The sequence below is a fragment of the Lipophrys pholis genome (assembly GCF_963383615.2).
Source record: "Lipophrys pholis genome assembly, chromosome: 1".
Classification (NCBI taxonomy): Eukaryota; Metazoa; Chordata; class Actinopteri; order Blenniiformes; family Blenniidae; genus Lipophrys; species Lipophrys pholis.
In genome coordinates, this window is record NC_137635.1 from 23778926 (window position 1) to 23799405 (window position 20480).

The 20480-nt window shown below is 45.9% G+C and overlaps 1 protein-coding gene across 2 annotated transcripts; it reads left to right on the forward strand.

Moving 5' to 3' along the window:
- The first annotated feature begins 1108 nt into the window (after window positions 1-1108).
- On the forward strand, window positions 1109-12359 carry LOC308111251 (zinc finger protein 518A). 2 transcript variants are annotated; one of them, XM_080466085.1, is made up of 2 exons: window positions 1109-1206; window positions 7780-12359. In XM_080466085.1, the coding sequence occupies exon 2, from the start codon at window positions 7800-7802 to the stop codon at window positions 11619-11621; it is 3822 nt and encodes a 1273-aa protein (XP_080322211.1). In that variant the 5' UTR covers window positions 1109-1206; window positions 7780-7799; the 3' UTR covers window positions 11622-12359. The 2 variants fall into 2 exon arrangements, with proteins under 2 accessions (XP_080322211.1, XP_080322212.1); XM_080466086.1 differs by lacking the exon at window positions 1109-1206 and adding an exon at window positions 6756-6780.
- Window positions 12360-20480: the final 8121 nt, after the last annotated feature.

Sequence of the window (20480 nt, forward strand, 5' to 3'; positions counted from 1 at the left end):
GTGTTAGTGTGTCTGTCTGTGTCTGTGTGTATTAGTGTGTGTGTGTTAGTGTGAGTGTGTTAGTGTGTCTGTCTGTGTGTATTAGTGTGAGTGTGTTAGTGTGTCTGTCTGTGTGTGTTAGTGTGTCTGTCTGTGTCTATTAGTGTGTGTTAGTGTGTCTGTCTGTGTGTGTTAGTGTGTGTGTTAGTGTGTATGTCTGTGTCTGTGTTTGTTAGTGTGAGTGTGTTAGTGTGTCTGTCTGTGTGTGTTAGTGTGAGTGTGTTAGTGTGTCTGTGTGTATTAGTGTGTGTGTTAGTGTGTCTGTCTGTGTCTATTAGTGTGTGTTAGTGTGTCTGTCTGTGTGTATTAGTGTTAGTGTGTCTGTCTGTGTCTATTAGTGTGTGTTAGTGTGTCTGTCTGTGTGTATTAGTGTTAGTGTGTCTGTCTGTGTCTATTAGTGTGTGTGTGTTAGTGTGTCTGTCTGTGTCTATTAGTGTGTCTGTCTGTGTCTGTGTGTATTAGTGTGTGTGTGTTAGTGTGTGTGTGTGAGTGTGTCTGTCTGTGTGTGTTAGTGTGTCTGTCTGTGTGTGTTAGTGAGTGTGTGTTAGTGTGTCTGTCTGTGTCTGTGTGTTAGTGTGTGTGTGTGAGTGTGTGTGGAAAAGAGATTAACTTGGTCAGATGAACTCAACTGAAGCCATCATGGCAGAATGGATTGAAGAGAAAATGGCGTGTGTCCGCCATTGCTGCTCATTGCTTCTTCTTACACACACACACACACACACACACACACACACACACACACACACACACACACACACACACACACACACACACACACACACACACACACACACACACACACACACACACACACACACAAGGATGACGTAGGGCTCATGCAGAGAAAACACGGACATGTTGTGGGGAGCGCCTCGTCAAACTGGTTGTGTTTTGCCGTGAAGGACAGTAGTTTCCAGTGTGTTTGGAGCGCGAGGCGGCGGAGAGCGTCCTCACAGCACTAGTTCAGTTTGGAGAAGTAATACATATTCATCCGCTCCTCCATGAGTGCGCGGCGGTGCCCGGATGTAGTGTCATGGCCGCCGTCGCTGTGGCTCCACAGAGAGCGGAGGAAGACTCATGTTTGTGTTTGTGTTTTCCTCCGTCCAGCCTCCTCTTCACCATGTCCGCCCCGGACCGGACCCCGCCGCAACTTCCGTCCACTCAATAGTAAGAGACACGACATTTTCCCCAACTTTCACTGTGTTCGCGTGGGAGGGGGGAGGAGGGGAAGGTAGGGGAGGGGGGTGCTCTATTTTGGTGTGAAACAAACTGCCGGTCCAACTCCACAGTCCCCGAACCGGAACCGACGAGTGTCCCGGGCCGGTCTGGACACTCAAACCAGCAGGACGTGGTGGAATAACACTGTGTGTGTGTGTGTGTGTGTGTGTGTGTGTGTGTGTGTGTGTGTGTGTGTGTGTGTGTGTGTGTGTGTGTGTGTGTGTGTGTGTGTGTGTGTGTGTGTGTGTGTGTGTGTGTGTGTGTGTGTGTGTGTGTGTGTGTGTGTGTGTGTGTGTTTGAATTGCAGTTAAAACTTTTTTCTTCTTACACAAGTTCCATGTGAGCAGGATACTTTAATCACATTACAACCAATAGTTTGAATCAATGCACTCAGCATCAGTTTTAGGAGTTTCAATGAAATGGTGATGGTGTGTAGAACTGTGACCTGGGGCAGTGTGGCACGGTGGAGCAGTGGGCAGTGTAGGGCAGTGTGGCACGGTGGGGCAGTGGACTGTGTGGCACGGTGGAGCAGTGGACAGTGTGGAGCAGTGTGGCACGGTGGGGCAGTGGACAGTGTGGCACGGTGGAGCAGTGGACAGTGTGGGGCAGTGGACAGTGTGGAGCAGTGTGGCACGGTGGAGCAGTGGACAATGTGGCACGGTGGAGCAGTGGACTGTGTGGAGCAGTGTGGCACGGTGGGGCAGTGGACTGTGTAGCACGGTGGAGCAGTGGACAGTGTGGAACAGTGTGGCACTTTGGAGCAGTGGACTGTGTGGCACGGTGGAGCAGTGGACTGTGTGGCACGGTGGGGCAGTGGACAATGTGGCACGGTGGAGCTGTGGGCAGTGTGGCACGGTGGAGCAGTGGACAATGCGGCACGGTGGGGCAGTGTGGCACGGTGGAGCAGTGGACACTTTAGCGTGGAGTAGGACGCAGCTTCACGGAGGTGTGAATCGCCTGCTGACAGCCTGGAGGAGCTGCGGTTCATTGTTTTGATGTCAGTGCTGTTCTCCTCCGAGAGCTGGAGTTTGAAAACGCTGATGTCTGGCTGCAGAGCGCCGCCCTCCTGGACTACGGCTTTGTTAACATCAACTTTGCTGCGTTGCTTTGCTAACATCCACGTTGCTGTGTTGCTTTGCTAACATCCACGTTGCTGTGTTGCTTTGTGGTGTTTTGAGTGTAAAATCCGTCCAAACAGCAACATGTTGTCATGAAAAGTTGGATAGCACAGTGCTACTTCCCTAGCCTGCTTGCTGGCTGCAAACTGTGGAATGGATTTCCTGACTCATTCGCCCTGGTCTCATTGCCACGATTAGTCGACTAGTCACGAATATTTCGACTATTTAAAATCGTCGACAACTAATTTAATAGTCGACGCATGTTTTTTTTTTTTTTGATCTTTGCTTTTCTCTCAGAACTGCTGCGACACCTTCCACCTTCCACTGACACACATGCACTGTAGTGGTGATCAGGTTCAGCTGTGACGTCACCAGAAGTTCTACCAGACGGGCTCTGCTGTCATGGCGACCCGGCGGCAACGCAGCTCAAAGTGTGGAGCATTTTAAGAAAACAAAAGAGAAAAGTGTGCAATGCAGTATCTGTAAGACAGAACTGGCCTTCCACTGCAGCACAAGTGCGACGCCCGAGCACCTGAACAGGAAGCACGTTGTGGCTCGTGACAACGATGAAGAGGAGCCGTCGTCTCGCTAAGCTAACTGGCTCGTTAGCTGCTAATATTAGCGTAAACAGAGAGCTAACTAACTACTTACTCATGAAGCTATAAACGTTAACAGTCGTGAGCACTGAGCACAAAATGCACTGGTGTTCTATTTGAGTCGGTGAGACCAAAACCTTAATAACTCCTGAGTTGCAGGTTTCTCCCTCATAGTTGCTGTTTGCTGCCAAAAGCAAATTAAGGAAAAGTATTTATTTTGTGTTGTTCAGGCCTTTTCCTTACTTTACTCAGCTGTTTGCACTTTATGCTGCACAGTTAAACAAGTGTTTGTTGCTACGAGCATATTTCATTAAAGGTTTCATGAAATATTATCTTAATTGTCGTTATTTTTAGTTAGTATATACCTTAAACACTTCAAGCTGAAAACTAATGACGGTTATATAAGAGCAGCTTCATTCTGGTGAGAAAAGCTGGATGTTTTACATTCAGGGAGGAGCTGCTGTTCATTGTTTTGATGTCAGTGCTGTTCTCCTCTGAGAGCTGGAGTTTGAAAACGCTGACGTCTGGCTGCAGAGCGCCGCCCTGCTGGACTACGGCTTTGCTAACATCCACATTGCTGCGTTGCTTTGCAAACATTAGACATTGCTGTGTTGCTTTGCAAACATTGCACGTTGCTGTGTTGCTTTGTAAACATTGCACATTGCTGTGTTGCTTTGTAAACATTGCACATTGCTTTGCTAACATTAGACGTTGCTGTGTTGCTTTGCAGTGTTTTGAGCGTAAAATCCGTCCAAACAGCAACATGTTGTCATGAAAAGTTGGATAGCACAGTGCTGCTACGTTGGCCTGCTCGCTGGCTGCAAACTGTGGACTGGATTTCCTGAAGGGAGGCGGGTCTCAATGAGACCAGGAGGAATGAGTCAGGAAATCCATTCCACAGTTTGCAGCCAGCGAGCAGGCTAGGGAAGTAGCACTGTGCTATCCAACCTTTCATGGCAACATGTTGCTGTTTGGACGCATTTTACACTCAAAACACCACAAAGCAACACAGCAACATGGATGTTAGGAAAGCAACGTGGATGTTGGCAAAGCAACACAGCAACGTGGACGTTAGCAGAGCAACACAGCAACGTGGACGTTAGCAAAGCAGCTGTACAGTGAGGCGGTCGCGTTGACAAGAGACGGTCCACAGTTTGCAGCCAGCGAGCAGAGCAGCAGCAGGGAAACACTGTGGAGTCATTTCAGCCACAGTGAAGCAGACGAGGCTCGAGGGTCGGAAATCTCTGATCCGTCAGTTACGTTGGTATCGGAGCCAGATGCCGATACTGGATCGGCCCATTCCCTAGTGTTAGTGACTTATTATCTCGTTCCCTTCCATTATTAACTTCAGGGAACAACTTATTATCTCGTTCCCTCATGTTATTAACTCCAGTGAACAACTTATTATCTCGTTCCCTCACGTTATTAACTTCAGGGAACAACTTATTATCTCGTTCCCTCACATTATTAACTTGAGGGACGCATTATTTATTTATTTTTTCTCTATAACCACTCTGGGGCTCCGTGTTCGCTGTCGATTTCAGAAAGCTGGTTCAGCATCTCTTCCGCCTTGTAGGTGGAGATAACTCCAGAGATAACTCTGCCCCCAGCTGGTGACGTGTCAGATCCTGCTCTGGCCCCGCTCTGGCCCAGCAATGATGTGGGGCCAGTTTGGCATCTGTTCAGCCCCTGATAGGCCGGGCTTTGGTGGTGCAAAGACAAAGAACTGGTGCTAAATCTGGTCCTGGCCCCGAAATAGAACCTGGTTCTTTCTGGTGGAAAAGCCCTATGACTGTATAAACCCCCATGTTGAAGCAGGTGGGGGGACTCAAGCTCTGCTCAGTATGGTGATGCTCAAGAACGTTGGCTGGCGAGGAAGTAAATTCATGCTCTCAGTTGTTCTTGTTATTGTTGTGGATGCAGTCTCGACTGGGGGGTCCACCCTCTGACACGGGGCCCACCGTGGCCCGCCGCCGCTCACCAGGGTCCGCCGCCGCTCATCATGGTCCGCCATGGCCTGTGGCTATGTCGGTGTCTATGTCTGATTGGTTAGTGTCTGTTTGATTGGTTTGTGTCTGTGTTTGATTGGTTAGTGTCTATGTTTGATTGATTAGTGTCTATGTTTGATTGGTTAGTGCCTATGTCTGATTGGTTAGTGTCTATGTTTGATTGGTTGGTGTCTGTTTCATTGGTTAGTCTATCTGATTGGTTAGTGTCTATGTCTGATTGGTTAGTGTCTATCTGATTGGTTAGTGTCTGTTTCATTGGTTAGTGTCTTTGTTTGATTGGTTAGTGTCTGATTGGTTAGTGTCTGTCCGATTGATTGGTGTCTATGTTTGATTAGTTAGTGTCTATCTGATTGGTTAGTGTGTATGTTTGATTGGTTAGTGTCTATGTTTGATTGGTTAGTGTGTCTATGTTTGATTGGTTAGTGTGTCTATGTTTGATTGGTTAGTGTCTCTGTTTGATTGGTTAGTGTGTCTATGTTTGATTGGTTAGTGTGTCTATGTTTGATTGGTTAGTGTGTCTCTGATTGGTTTGTGTGTCTATGTTTGATTGGTTAGTGTGTCTGTGTTTGATTGGTTAGTGTGTCTGTGTTTGATTGGTTAGTGTGTCTATGTTTGATTGGTTAGTGTGTCTGTGTTTGATTAGTTAGTGTCTATGTGTGATTGGTTAGAGTCTATGTGGAGGAGGGCGGGTCATTATGAAGCATTGACAACTGCTAAATTATACCAGGATTATATGACAATGAGTGAATATTCTGGATGGATTTTCACTGGAGTCATCTTAAGCAGCTGTTTCTAAAATTTGTGATTTTAAAGAAGCCAAATTGAGTGTGTCAATACACATCTTCTGGATCAATACACCACTGAACAGAAGCAAAAGATTATAGTACTTTTTATTAAGTGTTCAGAAGAACAATAAGTGACTTTGGATGATCAGCAGCTACTTAGCCTGTTTGGCAGTTCTGTCTTATGAAAAGGGGTGTATTGTATTTATCAAACATCTTTAATTGATATACAATCTATTCGTAAACTTGTTTGTTGTTTTTTCCTTTGCTTCATTTTATTCATTTGGTCATATTAAATTTACATTTGTTATGATCCAGGTGAGTTTTAGTTTTTGACTCCTGAGTTGTATTCGAAAGAAAGATTATCACAAATAAATAGTGAGCGTTTGATTTTTAATTTTTTTTAATTAGTTGTTAATTAATCTGAAAATTAGTTGAAAGATTAATTAGGAGAAAATGATCCGTAAATGATGCTGTATATTGTGTTTCGAAGTGTCCAAGCTGCAAGAAAGTAATGTTGATGTGTCTCCCCCCCACTGGAGCCCAGGACAAATCGAACGCCCCCATCTCTCCATCTCCTCTCCTCCAGCCTACTCCGACCTGGTATACTGTAATCCCAGAGTGTAGATGGTGTACTGTAATCCCAGGGTCTGGCTGGTGTACTGTAATCCCAGCGTGTACTGTAATCCCAGTGTGTACTCTAATCCCAGGGTGTACTGTAATCCCAGCATGTACTCCAATCCCAGAGTGTACTGTAATCCCAGGGTGTACTGTAATCCCTGGGTCTGGATGTTGTAATGTAATCCCAGTGTAGATGGTGTACTGTAATCCCAGGGTGAACTGTAATCCCAGGGTCTGGGTGGTGTACTGTAATCCCAGGGTGTAGATGGTGTACTGTAATCCCAGAGTGAGTTAGAGAGTAAAATAACTGAATTGTTTGAATTGTCGTTCAGGGGCCGTCGATTCTTCACCTGCAGGAACTTGATTTAATGGGAGAAGAGTAACTAAAGGAGTACAGGTGAGTACTCCGTCTACCACTGCCTGTACTATGTACTACATGTACTTGCTGTACTCCTTTACTTCCTGTACTCTATGTATTTCCTGTACTACTTCTACTCTGTTTTTCTGCACTACATGTACTCTCTGTACGACGTGTACTCTTAGTACTCTCTATACTACCTGTGCTGTATGTACTCGCTGTACTCTCGGTACTCTCTGTACTACCTGTACTCTCTACTCTCTGTGCTCCCTGTACTCTCTATATTCCCTGTACTCTCTGTACTCTCTACTCCCTGTACTCTCTGGACTCCCTGTACTCCTGTACGCTCTCTACTCCTTGTACTCTCTGGACTACCTGTATGCTCTGTACTCTCTCTACTACCTGTACTCCATGTACCCTGTACTCTCTCTACTCTCTGTACTATATGTACCCTGTACTCTGTGTTCCCTGTACTCTCTGTTCCTTCTGAACCACGTGTACTCTCAGCACTACATGTACTCTCGATACACTCTGTACTCCCTGGACTTCGTGTACACCAGGTATTTAAAGCAGCTAAAAACGACTGTTGTTTTCGGTGCTTTATAAATAAAGTTTAAATAAATTGAACGATACAAACTGTAACGTGTGGCTAACTGGGATGTACGTCATCTTTCTGCTTCAAAATGAGATGAAGTGTGATTGAGTAATACAGTCTCCAGGGACGGGTTCATGTTTTCAGAGGTCAAACTGTAGGACCTCTGATGTAGGGACGCCTCCTGCTGGGGGACGAGGAGATTCTCCTCCTCCTGCTGGGGGACGAGGAGATTCTCCTCCACCTGCTGGGTGACGAGGGGACGAGGAGATTCTCCTCCTCCTGCCGGGCGACGAGGAGATCCTCCTCCTCCTGCCGGGCGACGAGGAGATCCTCCTGCTGAATGAATATCTTGTGGTTTGATTACATGAACTGTCATGTGATGATGGAGCCCAGAGTGGAATAGCAGATTGGTCTTGATGACTGTCTGCTGTTTTGTCTTCTAGATATCGGCAGAGTTACAACGATGGAAGAAGAGTTGACGATAACTCCTGAGTCTGCCCAGAGCTGCAAATCTGTGATCGACAATGAAAGCGTCAAAGACGTGTTGAAGTGTTTCAAAGACAAAGTTGAGGTGAACAACGCTGAAGACTCCCCCAGCAGAGACGAAGCCACTCCCACCAAGACCAGAGCCCAGTGTCGAGGCCCGCAGGGCGCCGTTTTCTCTGGAAAGATCCTGAGTTTTGGATGCTCAGTGTGCAAAGACAATTGCACCTTCAGTCCCAACGATCTGCTGAAACACTTCCGGGCAATCCACCGAGGAGCCCTGCCTACTTACCCCTGCGACCTGTGTGAGTTTGTCACTAATGAGTTTGCAGTTCTGCAGCGCCACCGGATCGCCCACCGAAACACTCTGGTGAGGTGCGAGCTGTGCAATGACGACGTGCAGTACTCTCTGCTGCTGCTCACCAGACACTACATCATGTGCCACAGTGTCAACGGCCAGTTTCAGTGTGACTGGTGTGACTTCACCACCATGGATGCTGGGACCTTCGTTCAGCATATCCACCAGCACAACGAGAGACACTGGAAGTGTTCAAAATGCAGACATATCAGTTTGAACGAGGACGACCACCTGAAGCACGTGGACGCTCACTCAGGTACCTTTCCCTTTACCTGTCCCGTCTGTGGATTTGGTGCTGCCAAAAGTGAGTTCCTCAAGAAGCACACAGCCAGTGTTCACAAAGAGCAGGTGGAGCGCAGGGAGGCCTGGAGGTATGGTGAGGACGGCGGCACGTCAAGCCTGAAGGTGTTCCTGAGGAGGCCTGGAGACTCGCCCGAGGGTCCCAGGTCGTCCAGACTCAACACTTTACCAAACCCAAATGGAAGAGTCCTCAAACCGGAGCTCTGCTTAGAACACACCTACCACATAACAGATGGGGCTTTATTGAAGAAGGACAACAAAAGCAAAGTGTGTCAGTCCACAGAACTCTCCTCACCAATCACGTTACAGGAAAGTGAAAACTCTTCTAGCTCGGACGCTGGGAGTCACACCAATGCTAATGGGGTGACTGTTCTCATGCTCAAGAACAAAATCTCTCTGCCAGCAAACTGCACTACCAAAGTCATGGGTTTCAAGTTGGTCGATGGCAAAAAACATCTGGTTCTCAAAGTGGTACCTACAGCCAATCAGGAGCTGTCCACTTCCAGGCACTCCATAGTTGAAGGTGTGTGCTCTCCAGCAGTTAAAGACTCTGTTGAGAACAGGGAATGCTCTGATGGCACCGTCCCACCATCACATTGTTTAGCTGTTTCACCCAGAAGTGCGTCTCGCATCCAGATAGATCGAAATGATATCATGGCTGTCAGAGTTAAGATGGAGGAAGAGGAAACCTCGATCTGCACCTCTAACACCTCTCCAGAGAGAGGTGACGTGGAAGTACCCATCAGTCCTTTACTCAATGGAAATACGACTTCTTCGGACAAATTATATCCCGTGAACAACGAGTCGGAGGAGGACGGTGAGCAGAGCCATCCCAGTGGAAACTACACTGAAGAAAGTCTGCTGGACAATGACTCGGCTGCCACAGTGTGCTTCTCGGACGTCATGAGCCTCAACGGTTCTCCAGTCGCTCATACTACTATAGTGTGTGGTAGTGACGGGTCCAGTTTGCTCTCCACCTGGAAAGTTGCTCAAGACACGGTGGAAAACTGTGGGCCTGCAGACGAATTATCAATGATTAATGGTAAGGAAGAACTTACTACCATACACAGAGAGAAAGCTGCTGGTGACACTCCAGAAAAGACTCCAAACAGAACAGACACAGCTCGGACTGAGGAGAACCAGCAGGATGGACGAGCACCTCTCTCACAGCTCCTCTCTTCTGCCTGCAGTCCACAAAGTGCAACGCAGAGTTCGCCAAATCAAGAAGTATTTACTTTTCACAATTATTCAAAGGAAACATTCAATGCTTCCCCAAACGCAATGCAAAATGGTGACAGTGAAAGGAGTGTCTGTGAACCATCACATAACCCTCACTCTCCAGAACCCTTCACTGACAAAGGTATCCAGGTCGAAGAGTGTGTAGCGAGTGTTGACCATCCCCTCGACGAGGACCATCCTGAGTCGGTGCTCCAGGACTTCAATATCATCAAAATTGAGGAAGAGAGTATTCCAATATCCAAAGAACACCAGGAAACTAATTGTGGTCCAAATTCCTTAGAATGCTTTGTGAAAGAACATTCAGATGTCATAATTTCTCAGCAACTCAACAAGGAGCGAGGGGCACCATCAAGTTCACGCAATGACTCTCTAAAATCCTCTCAAGCAACTTTGCGACTGCTCCAGTTACCAGACAGTCAGCCTCCCGTCCTATTGAGGGCTACCGAGAATCCTTTAGCCATGCCAGGCTTCAAGCTTATTACGAGTTCTGCAAGTCCTCAGATCAATGTGTCTTACATGAAGCCAGGGCTAGAAAGGTCGAGCACCACGCCAACTCCAAACAGTAGAAAGGTAGGGGCGCCAACTCTTTTTTCAGCTTTTCCACCTGGAGTGGGGACCTCCACCAACCACTATCTGATCAACAGCCCAGGATTGAAGGGCCCTGTCTTCCTTTCAAGTACACCACATAATACACCTCCAGACAAAACTGCAAAGACACAGCCTACATGCTACCTACTACAAAGGTCTGTCCCATTGGCTCAGAATCCCAGCGCTTCTCACCTCAAACTGGTAAACACACAGGGATCGCTGAACTCGCGACCAGTTTTAGCCATGCCGGTCAACTCTGTTGACAAAGCCAATACTTTACAAAGTGGTCGCCAAGCATTTCTGCTCAGATACATTTCTCCACCCAAATCGGGCTTGCTCCTGAACAACCAGGAAGCAAAGATTGGGACTCAGTGTAGCCAAACTGGTGAGGGCTCTGCAAGCAAGGTCATATTTAAAATAGTCTCTCCGTCTGGGAGCCTTCTTCCAAGCGGTGCTCAAACCTCAAGCACTCAACCCTTGTTCTTGGCAACTCGACCTCAAACTCAGTGTTTCCTTGTGTCATCAAATAAAACCAATGCAAACGCTTCTGATGCAGTAAAGAAATTAATCCACCTACAAAATACATCAAAGAAAGATGTCAATGAATTTTGTAGTTTACCCTCTGGAATGAATGTGAAGTTACAGCCATGTGAAATAGAAAAACCTATCCTAGCTCCAAGGCCAATCCGGCCTCCAAGCCAAAGGAAAAGGCGCAGGAAAGCATTGTTTGATGAGCTTCCAGCAACAGCGCATAAGGCTAGAAGACTCTCAAACAAAGTACAGACGGACAAGGAGACAACTGTGTTCTGGAACCCTGTCGCCAAAGAAGTGGAGAGGACACTACGACTTTACCCGTTCAGATCAGAACAGCAGATCAAATGTCCTCGCAGATACCAGCCAGTGGTGGTGCTGAATCACCCCGACGCTCACATTCCTGAAGTGGCCAACATCATGAAAATAGTCAGCAGGTACCAAGGTTCTGTCACTAAGGTGGCTCTTTCTCAGAAAACAATCCAAGTACTGTCGCAGCTCGACCCTCCAGAGCAGAGTTCCTCCCCCAAAGGCACGTCATCTCAAATGGACCGTCCCAGACCTCGACCAGTTCGGAGTTCTGTTCGAGAGCGATTCCTCCTTACAATGAAACTAAGGAAAAAAAGCAAGAAGAAGTATGAGGTGGTGAAAACGTTCTCAGGTTGTAGCCAGCAAGTCTTCAGCTGCTGGTTTTGTGGCCGACTCTTTGACAGTCAAGAAGATTGGATCGGTCATGGCCAGAGGCACCTCATGGAGGCGACCAAAGACTGGAACAAACTCTTCTAGAGATCTACCCACCTCCTCCCTTCTCGAACAACCCCCACTGTTTTTCACTTCCTGTCCCTGTAAATATATATTCTCAATTGAGTCAGAGTTAATATTTTAGTATTTGCATATTGTGGTAAATTATTTCCTGCCAGCGTGACGCATGTCACATGAGCACATCATCCTGAACTGTGACAGTGGAACACTGAAGAAGGGGTAGTGGTTCGACACTGGCAAAAAGAACAAGGACAATGTCGTCGTTTCCCCAGTTGGGTTCAATTCCTCAGGTAATTTCTTATAGACCTGGTTTGTCATTTTTGCTCTCAAGTTATATAAATCAGAGGTCTACTTTAAGGGACTTTTTTATTTTGCTATTCTGCAGAAGTTGGATTTGTAAAACACTCTTAATTTGAAGAGTGACTCTTTTGGTTCATGGAAAAGATTCTGGTCCAACTGGTTCTTTTATCATGTTTTATCTTCTATGTGTAGTTGGTATTAGTTTAGCTTCAAGTTGCAGCATTAACGTGTCCTCCATGCTGAGTTTTTACACCACGATGTCCACAGTCTGCCAACTGTTGCACAATAAATTTATTCTGGAAGAAAAGGGTAACAATGCGTCTGAAATGGGGTTTCCAGAAGTGCTCTCACTTCATTTCATGCTTTTAATGCAAAATGTTTTGTGTGTTCAGCAGCGTCTACGTTCTCAGGCCGTGTCTGGGATTTGTTTTTCCTTTACGCTTTTGAATAAATGCATTTTAAACCCTGCTGTGCTTGTTTTCAACCTCAAACCTCAAAAAGGTCTGAACTGCATGAAGCCTGATATAAGTGGTTGATTATGAAGGGGGCTGTTCATGTACCACATGTTAATCAGTTTAACTCCAAAACCTTCACTTCTATACTCTGAATGGCTGATGAAAAAATTCTTGTCAAAGTTCCACATTTACAATAAATGTGGTGTTCAGAGGAACGATCTACAAATGGCAACTTTTCTCAGCAATAACAGGAGAGCCATATTAAATCTGCAAATCTCCCAACTCCTTTAGGGAAACTGAATATGTGAAAATGTTCTACATGAATGCCCATTGAACATACAGATGGCCATTGCCCTCTAGTGGCTGGTTACAGTATAGAGCAAAGACATTCTGTTAGAGGAGAGGACAAAGTTTTTATCATGTAAAGACTTACCCACTTCTTTAACTTTTAAAGTACTGTGTACACATTATTTAAGCTTGACTTTTTCGTCAGTGGAATTGACAGATTGACAGTAGGGTTGACGGTAGGGTTGAAAGAATGACAGTAGGGTCACTAGCAGTCATCCCGGTTTGTCCCCGGGTGTCATGGGGTCAGAGCTGGAGCAGCAGGCGAGGTGAGGTGAAACAGCAAGCCCCGGTATCTGGGACCTGGACCACTGGACCGGAGCATGTCCTGTAACATCACAGACCGGGATACTGGACTGAACACATCCTGTAACGTGATGGACCGGAGCAAGGACTGTGCAAGTACAGCGCGCCAAAACACAGACAAGCCAGCGCACCAGATAGGCAACATGCCAGATAGCCAACGTGCTAGATAACCAACACGCCAGATAGCCAACATGCCGGATAGCCAACATGCTAGATTGCCAGCATGCTAGATAACCAACACGCCAGATAGTCAACATGCTAGATAACCAACACGTCAGATAGCCAGCATGCTAGATAACCAACACGCCAGATAGTCAACATGCCAGATAGCCAACATGCTAGATAACCAACACGTCAGATAGCCAGCATGCTAGATAGCCAACACGTCAGATAGCCAAACATGTCACATAGCCAACATGCTAGATAACCAACACGCCAGATAGCCAACATGCTAGATAACCAACACGCCAGATAGTCAACATGCCAGATAGCCAGCATGCTAGATAACCAACACGTCAGATAGCCAGCATGCTAGATAGCCAACACGTCAGATAGCCAACATGCTAGATAGCCAACACGCCAGATAGTCAACATGCCAGATAGCCAACATGCTAGATAACCAACACGCCAGATAGTCAACATGCCAGATAGCCAACATGCTAGTTAACCAACATGTCAGATAGCCAGCATACTAGATAGCCAACACGTCAGATAGCCAAATATGCCAGATAGCCAACAAGCCAGATAACCAACATGCCAGATAGCCAGATAGCCAACACGCCAGATAGCCAGATAGTCAACATGCCAGATAGCCAACATGGCAGATAGCCAGATAGCCAACACGCCAGATAGCCAACACGCCAGATAGCCAACATGCCAGATAACCAACATGCCAGATAGCCAACACGCCAGATATTTTAAAAAATCTGAATATTTTTCATAAAGAACATTTCACAGTAATTCAATGACATGTGTCTGAACAATCATGACTAGTGACAGAATCCAACACTGATTTGGAGTCAGTGGTTCACATGACCAAGAATCTATTGAGCAAAATTACAGTATTTTTCATAAAAATGAAATATGAAAAATGTGAATATTATTCATAAAGACCATTTAATGCTAATTAAAAAAATACTATTCACATTTTTATGAAAAATACTGTAATTTTGCTCAATAGCTTCTTGGTCATGTGACCTATTGACTCCAAATCAGTGTTTGATCATATAACTACTTATGATTGATGAGACACACGTTTAATTAGTGTTTAATGGACTTTATGAAAATGATTCACACTTCCATTCAAATTTTTTAGATTTTTGCTCAATATCTACCAGATCATGTGACTTACTGGCTCCACGTCTGTATGGGATCCCATAAGTACATAAGCTGATGAAGGTTCTTTCTGTGAACTTTTAATGGTCGTTTTTAATAATATTCACATATTAAAACAAAAAAAACTTTATTTAAGCTTAATAATTCCCAGGTTCTGTTTTAGCTTTTATTTTTATCTGGGTCTAGTTTTTTTAAACTTTATTCCTCCTCCCTGTGTCGGTACTGGCTTCCACGTCCCTGGACAGTGTTGGCCCAGGACTGCACCTATTTGTTTGGCCGGGCTGTCACGCCCATCTTGTGTTTATACTTTTACTTTTTTTCAGTTTTTTGGGACACAGGTAGTGAAGGGTTTTTATGTTTACCCCTCTAACCACACGAAGAAGAAATCAACCAAATAAAATATTAAAGTAAATTGACTGTTCAATCATGAAATTATGCTCTTGTCTCCCATGTCCACGAATCTGGAGTCGGTCTGGAGTCCATGCTTTAGGTCTGGAGATGATGCTTTAGGTCTGGAGTCCATGCTTTGGGTCTGGAGTCGATGTTTTAGGTCTGGAGTCGATGGTTTAGGTCTGGAGATGATGCTTTAGGTCTGGAGTCGATGTTTTAGGTCTGGACTCGATGGTTTAGGTCTGGAGATGATGCTTTACGTCTGGAGATGATGCTTTAGGTCTGGAGTCGATGCTTTAGGTCTGGACTCGATGCTTTAGGTCTGGAGCCAATGTTTTAGATCTGGAGTCGAAGCTTTAGGTCTGGAGTCGATGTTTTAGGTCTGGAGTCGATGCTTTAGGTCTGGAGATGATGCTTTAGGTCTGGAGATGATGCTTTAGGTCTGGAGTCGATGTTTTAAGTCTGGAGTCGATGCTTTAGGTCTGGAGTCGATACTTTAGCTCTAATGCTTTAGGTCTGGAGTCGATTCTTTAGGTCTGATGCTTTAGGTCGGGAGTCGATGCCTTATGTCTGGAGTCGATGCTTTAGGTCTGGAGATGATGCTTTAGGTCTGGAGATGATGCTTTAGGTCTGGAGTCGATGTTTTAGGTCTGGAGTCGATGCTTTAGGTCTGGAGTCGATTGTTTAGGTCTGATGCTTTAGGTCTGGAGTCAATGTTTTAGGCCTGGACTCGATGTTTTAGGCCTGGACTCGATGTTTTAGGTCTGGAGTCGATGTTTTAGGTCTGGACTCGATGCCTTAGGTCTGGAGTCGATGCTTTAGGTCTGGACTCGATGCTTTAGGTCTGGAGCCAATGTTTTAGATCTGGAGTCGAAGCTTTAGGTCTGGACTGGATGCTTTAAGTCTGATGCTTTAGGTTTGGAGTCGATGTTTTAGGTCTGGACTCGATGCTTTAGGTCTGATGCTTTAGGTCTGGACTCGATGCTTTAGGTCTGATGCTTTAGGTCTGGAGTCGATGTTTTAGGTCTGGACTCGATGCTTTAGGTCTGATGCTTTAGGTCTGGACTCGATGCTTTAGCTCTGATGAATTTGGTCTGTAGTTGATGCTTTAGGTCTGATGCTTTAGGTCTGGAGTTGATGTTTTAGGTCTGGACTCGATGCTTTAGGTCTGATGCTTTAGGTCTGGACTCGATGCTTTAGGTCTGATGCTTTAGGTCTGGAGTCGATGTTTTAGGTCTGGACTCGATGCTTTAGGTCTGGAGTCGATGTTTTAGGTCTGGACTCGATGCTTTAGGTCTGATGCTTTAGGTCTGGACTCAATGTTTTAGGCCTGGACTCGATGTTTTAGGCCTGGACTCGATGTTTTAGGTCTGGAGTCGATGTTTTAGGTCTGGACTCGATGCCTTATGTCTGGAGTCGATGTTTTAGGTCTGGAGTCGATGCTTTAGGTCTCGTTCCGATGCCTTAGGTCTGGAGTCGATGTTTTAGGTCTGGAGTCGATGCTTTAGGTCTGGAGCCGATCTTTTAGGTCTGGAGTCGATGCTTTAGATCTGGACTCTATGCTTTTGGTCTGGACTCGATGCTTTAGGTCTGTTGCTTTAGGTCTGGAGTCAATGCTTTAGGTCTGGACTCGATGCTTTAGGTCTGATGCTTTAGGTCTGGAGTCGATGTTTTAGGTCTGGACTCGATGCTTTAGGTCTGATGCTTAAGGTCTGGAGTCGATGTTTTAGGTCTGGACTCGATGCTTTAGGTCTGATGCTTTAGGTCTGGACTCAATGTTTTAGGCCTGGACTCGATGTTTTAGGTCTGGAGTCGATGTTTTAGGTCTGGACTCGATGCCTTAGGTCTGGAGTCGATGTTTTAGGTCTGGAGTCGATGCTTTAGGTCTCGTTCCGATGCCTTAGGTCTGGAGTCGATGTTTTAGGTCTGGAGTCGATGCTTTAGGTCTGGAGCCAATCTTTTAGGTCTGGAGTCGATGCTTTAGATCTGGACTCGATGCTTTAGGTCTGGAGTTGATGCTTTAGGTCTGGAGTCAATGCTTTAGGTCTGGACTCGATGCTTTAGGTCTGATGCTTTAGGTCTGGAGTCGATGTTTTAGGTCTGGACTCGATGCTTTAGGTCTGATGCTTTAGGTCTGGAGTCGATGTTTTAGGTCTGGACTCGATGCTTTAGGTCTGGAGTCGATGTTTTAGGTCTGGACTCGATGCTTTAGGTCTGATGCTTTAGGTCTGGACTCAATGTTTTAGGCCTGGAATCGATGTTTTAGGCCTGGACTCGATGTTTTAGGTCTGGAGTCGATGTTTTAGGTCTGGACTCGATGCCTTAGGTCTGGAGTCGATGTTTTAGGTCTCGTTCCGATGCCTTAGGTCTGGAGTCGATGTTTTAGGTCTGGAGTCGATGCCTTAGGTCTGGAGTCGTTGCTTTAGGTCTGGAGACGATTCTTTAGGTCTCGTTCCGATGCCTTAGGTCTGGAGTCGATGTTTTAGGTCTGGAGTCGATGCTTTAGGTCTGGACTCGATGCTTTTGGTCTGGAATCGATGTTTTAGGTCTGGAGTCGATGCTTTAGGTCTGGACTCGATGCCTTAGGTCTGGACTCGATACCTTAGGTTTGGAGTCGATGTTTTAGGTCAGGAGTCGATGCTTTAGGTCTGATTTTTTTGGTCTGGAGTCAATGCTTTAGGTCTGGAGTCGATGCTTTAGGTCTCGTTCCGATGCCTTAGGTTTGGAGTCGATGTTTTAGATCTGGAGTTGATGCTTTAGGTCTGATGCTTTTGGTCTGGAGTCAATGCTTTAGGTCTGGAGTCGATGCTTTAGGTCTGGAGTCGATGCTTTAGTTCTGGACTTGATACTTTAGGTTTGGAGTCGATGCTTTAGGTCTGGAGCCGGTGTTGTAGTTCTGGAGTCGATGCTTTAGGTCTGATATTTTAGGTCTGGAGTCGATGCCTTAGGTCTGGAGTCGATGTTTTAGGTCTGGACTCGATGCCTTAGTTCTGGAGTCGATATTTTAGGTCTGGAGCCGATGCTTTAGGTCTGGAGTCGATGTTTCAGGTCTGGACTCGATGCTTTAGGTCTGATGCTTTAGGTCTGGAGTCGGTTTTTTTTAGGTCTGGAGCAAATTTTTTAGTTCTGGAGTCGATGTTTTAGGTCTTTAGTCGATGCCTTAGTTCTGGAGTCGATGTTTTAGGTCTCGAGTCGATGCTTTAGGTCTGGAGTCGATGTTTTAGGTCTGGAGTCGATGCTTTAGGTCTGATGCTTTAGGTCTGGAGTCGTTGTTTTAGGTCTGGATCCAATTTTTTAGTTCTTGAGTCGATGCTTTAGGTCTGGAGTCGATGCTTTAGGTTTGGAGTCTATGTTTTAGTTCTGGAGTCAATGCTATAGGTCTGGACTCGATGCTTTAGGTCTGGAGCCAATGTTTTAGATCTGGAGTCTAAGCTTTAGGTCTGGACTGGATGCTTTAAGTCTGATGCTTTAGGTTTGGAGTCGATGTTTTAGGTCTGGACTCGATGCTTTAGGTCTGATGCTTTAGGTCTGGACTCGATGCTTTAGGTCTGATGCTTTAGGTCTGGAGTCGATGCTTTAGGTCTGGAGTCGATGTTTTAGGTCTGGACTCGATGCTTTAGGTCTGGACTCGAATCTTTAGTTCTGATGAATTTGGTCTGGAGTTGATGCTTTAGGTCTGGACTCGATGCTTTAGGTCTGATGCTTTAGGTCTGGACTCAATGTTTTAGGCCTGATGCTTTAGGTCTGGAGTCGATGTTTTAGGTCTGGACTCGATGCTTTAGGTCTGATGCTTTAGGTCTGGACTCGATGCTTTAGGTCTGATGCTTTAGGTCTGGAGTCGATGCTTTAGGTCTGGAGTCGATGTTTTAGGTCTGGACTCGATGCTTTAGGTCTGGACTCGAATCTTTAGTTCTGATGAATTTGGTCTGGAGTTGATGCTTTAGGTCTGGACTCGATGCTTTAGGTCTGATGCTTTAGGTCTGGACTCAATGTTTTAGGCCTGATGCTTTAGGTCTGGAGTCGATGTTTTAGGTCTGGACTCGATGCTTTAGGTCTGATGCTTTAGGTCTGGAGTCGATGTTTTAGGTCTGGACTCAATGCTTTAGGTCTGATGCTTTAGGTCTGGAGTCGATGTTTTAGGTCTGGACTCGATGCTTTAGTTCTGATGACTTTGGTCTGGAGTTGATGCTTTAGGTCTGGACTCGATGCTTTAGGTCTGATGCTTTAGGTCTGGACTCAATGTTTTAGGCCTGGACTCGATGTTTTAGGCCTGGAGTCGATGTTTTAGGTCGGGACTCAATGCCTTTTAAGTCTGGAGTCGATATTTTAGGTCTGGAGCTGATGCTTTAGGTCTGGAGTCGATGTTTTAGGCCTGGACTCGATGTTTTAGGTCTGGAGTCGATGTTTTAGGTCTGGACTCGATGCCTTAGGTCTGGAGTCGATATTTTAGGTCTGGAGCCGATGCTTTAGGTCTGGAGTCGATGTTTCAGGTCTGGACTCGATGCTTTAGGTCTGATGCTTTAGGTCTGGAGTCGTTGTTTTAGGTCTGGATCCAATTTTTTAGTTCTTGAGTCGATGTTTTAGGTCTGTAGTCGATGCCTTAGTTCTGGAGTCGATGTTTTAGGTCTGGAGTTGATGCTTTAGGTCTCGTTCCGATGCCTTAGGTCTGGAGTCGATGTTTTAGGTCTGGAGTCGATGCTTTAGGTCTGGAGCCGATCTTTTAGGTCTTGAGTCGATGCTTTAGATCTGGACTCTATGCTTTTGGTCTGGACTCGATGCTTTAGGTCTGTTGCTTTAGGTCTGGAGTCAATGCTTTAGGTCTGGACTCGATGCTTTAGGTCTGATGCTTTAGGTCTGGAGTCGATGCTTTGGGTCTGGACTCGATGCTTTAGTTCTGATGAATTTGGTCTGGAGTTGATGCTTTAGGTCTGGACTCGATGCTTTAGGTCTGATGCTTTAGGTCTGGACTCAATGTTTTAGGCCTGATGCTTTAGGTCTGGAGTTGATGTTTTAGGTCTGGACTCGATGCTTTAGGTCTGATGCTTTAGGTCTGGACTCGATGCTTTAGGTCTGGAGTCGATGTTTTAGGTCTGGAGTCGATGCTTTAGGTCTGGACTCGATGCTTTGGGTCTGGAGTCGATGCTTTAGGTCATATGAGTTAGGTCTGGAGTCGAAGCTTTAGATCTAGAGTTGATTCTTTTGGTCTGATGCTTTACGTCTGGAGTCAATGATTTAGGTCTGGAGTCGATGTTTTAGGTCTGGATTCGATGCCTTGGATCTGGAGTCGATGTTTTAGGTCTGGACTCGATGCTTTGGGTCTGATTCTTTAGGTCTGGAGTCGATGCTTTAGGTCTGGACTCGATGCTTTGGGTCTGGAGTCGATGTTTTAGGTCTGGAGTCGATGTTTTAGGTCTGGAGTCTATGTTTTAGGTCTGGAGTCGGTGTTTTAGGTCTGGAATCGATGATTTAGGTCTGATGCTTTAGGTCTGGAGTCTATGCTTTAGGTCTGGAGTCGATGTTTTAGTTCTGGAGCCGATGGTTTAGTTCTGGACTCGATGTTTTAGGTCTGGACTCGATGCTTTAGGTCTGATGCTTTAGGTCTGGAGTCGTTGTTTTAGGTCTGGAGTTGATGTTTTAGGTCCGGAGCCGATGGTTTAGTTCTGGACTCGATGTTTTAGGTCTGGACTCGATGCTTTAGGTCTGATGCTTTAGGTCTGATGCTTTAGGTCTGGAGTCGATATTTTAGGTCTGG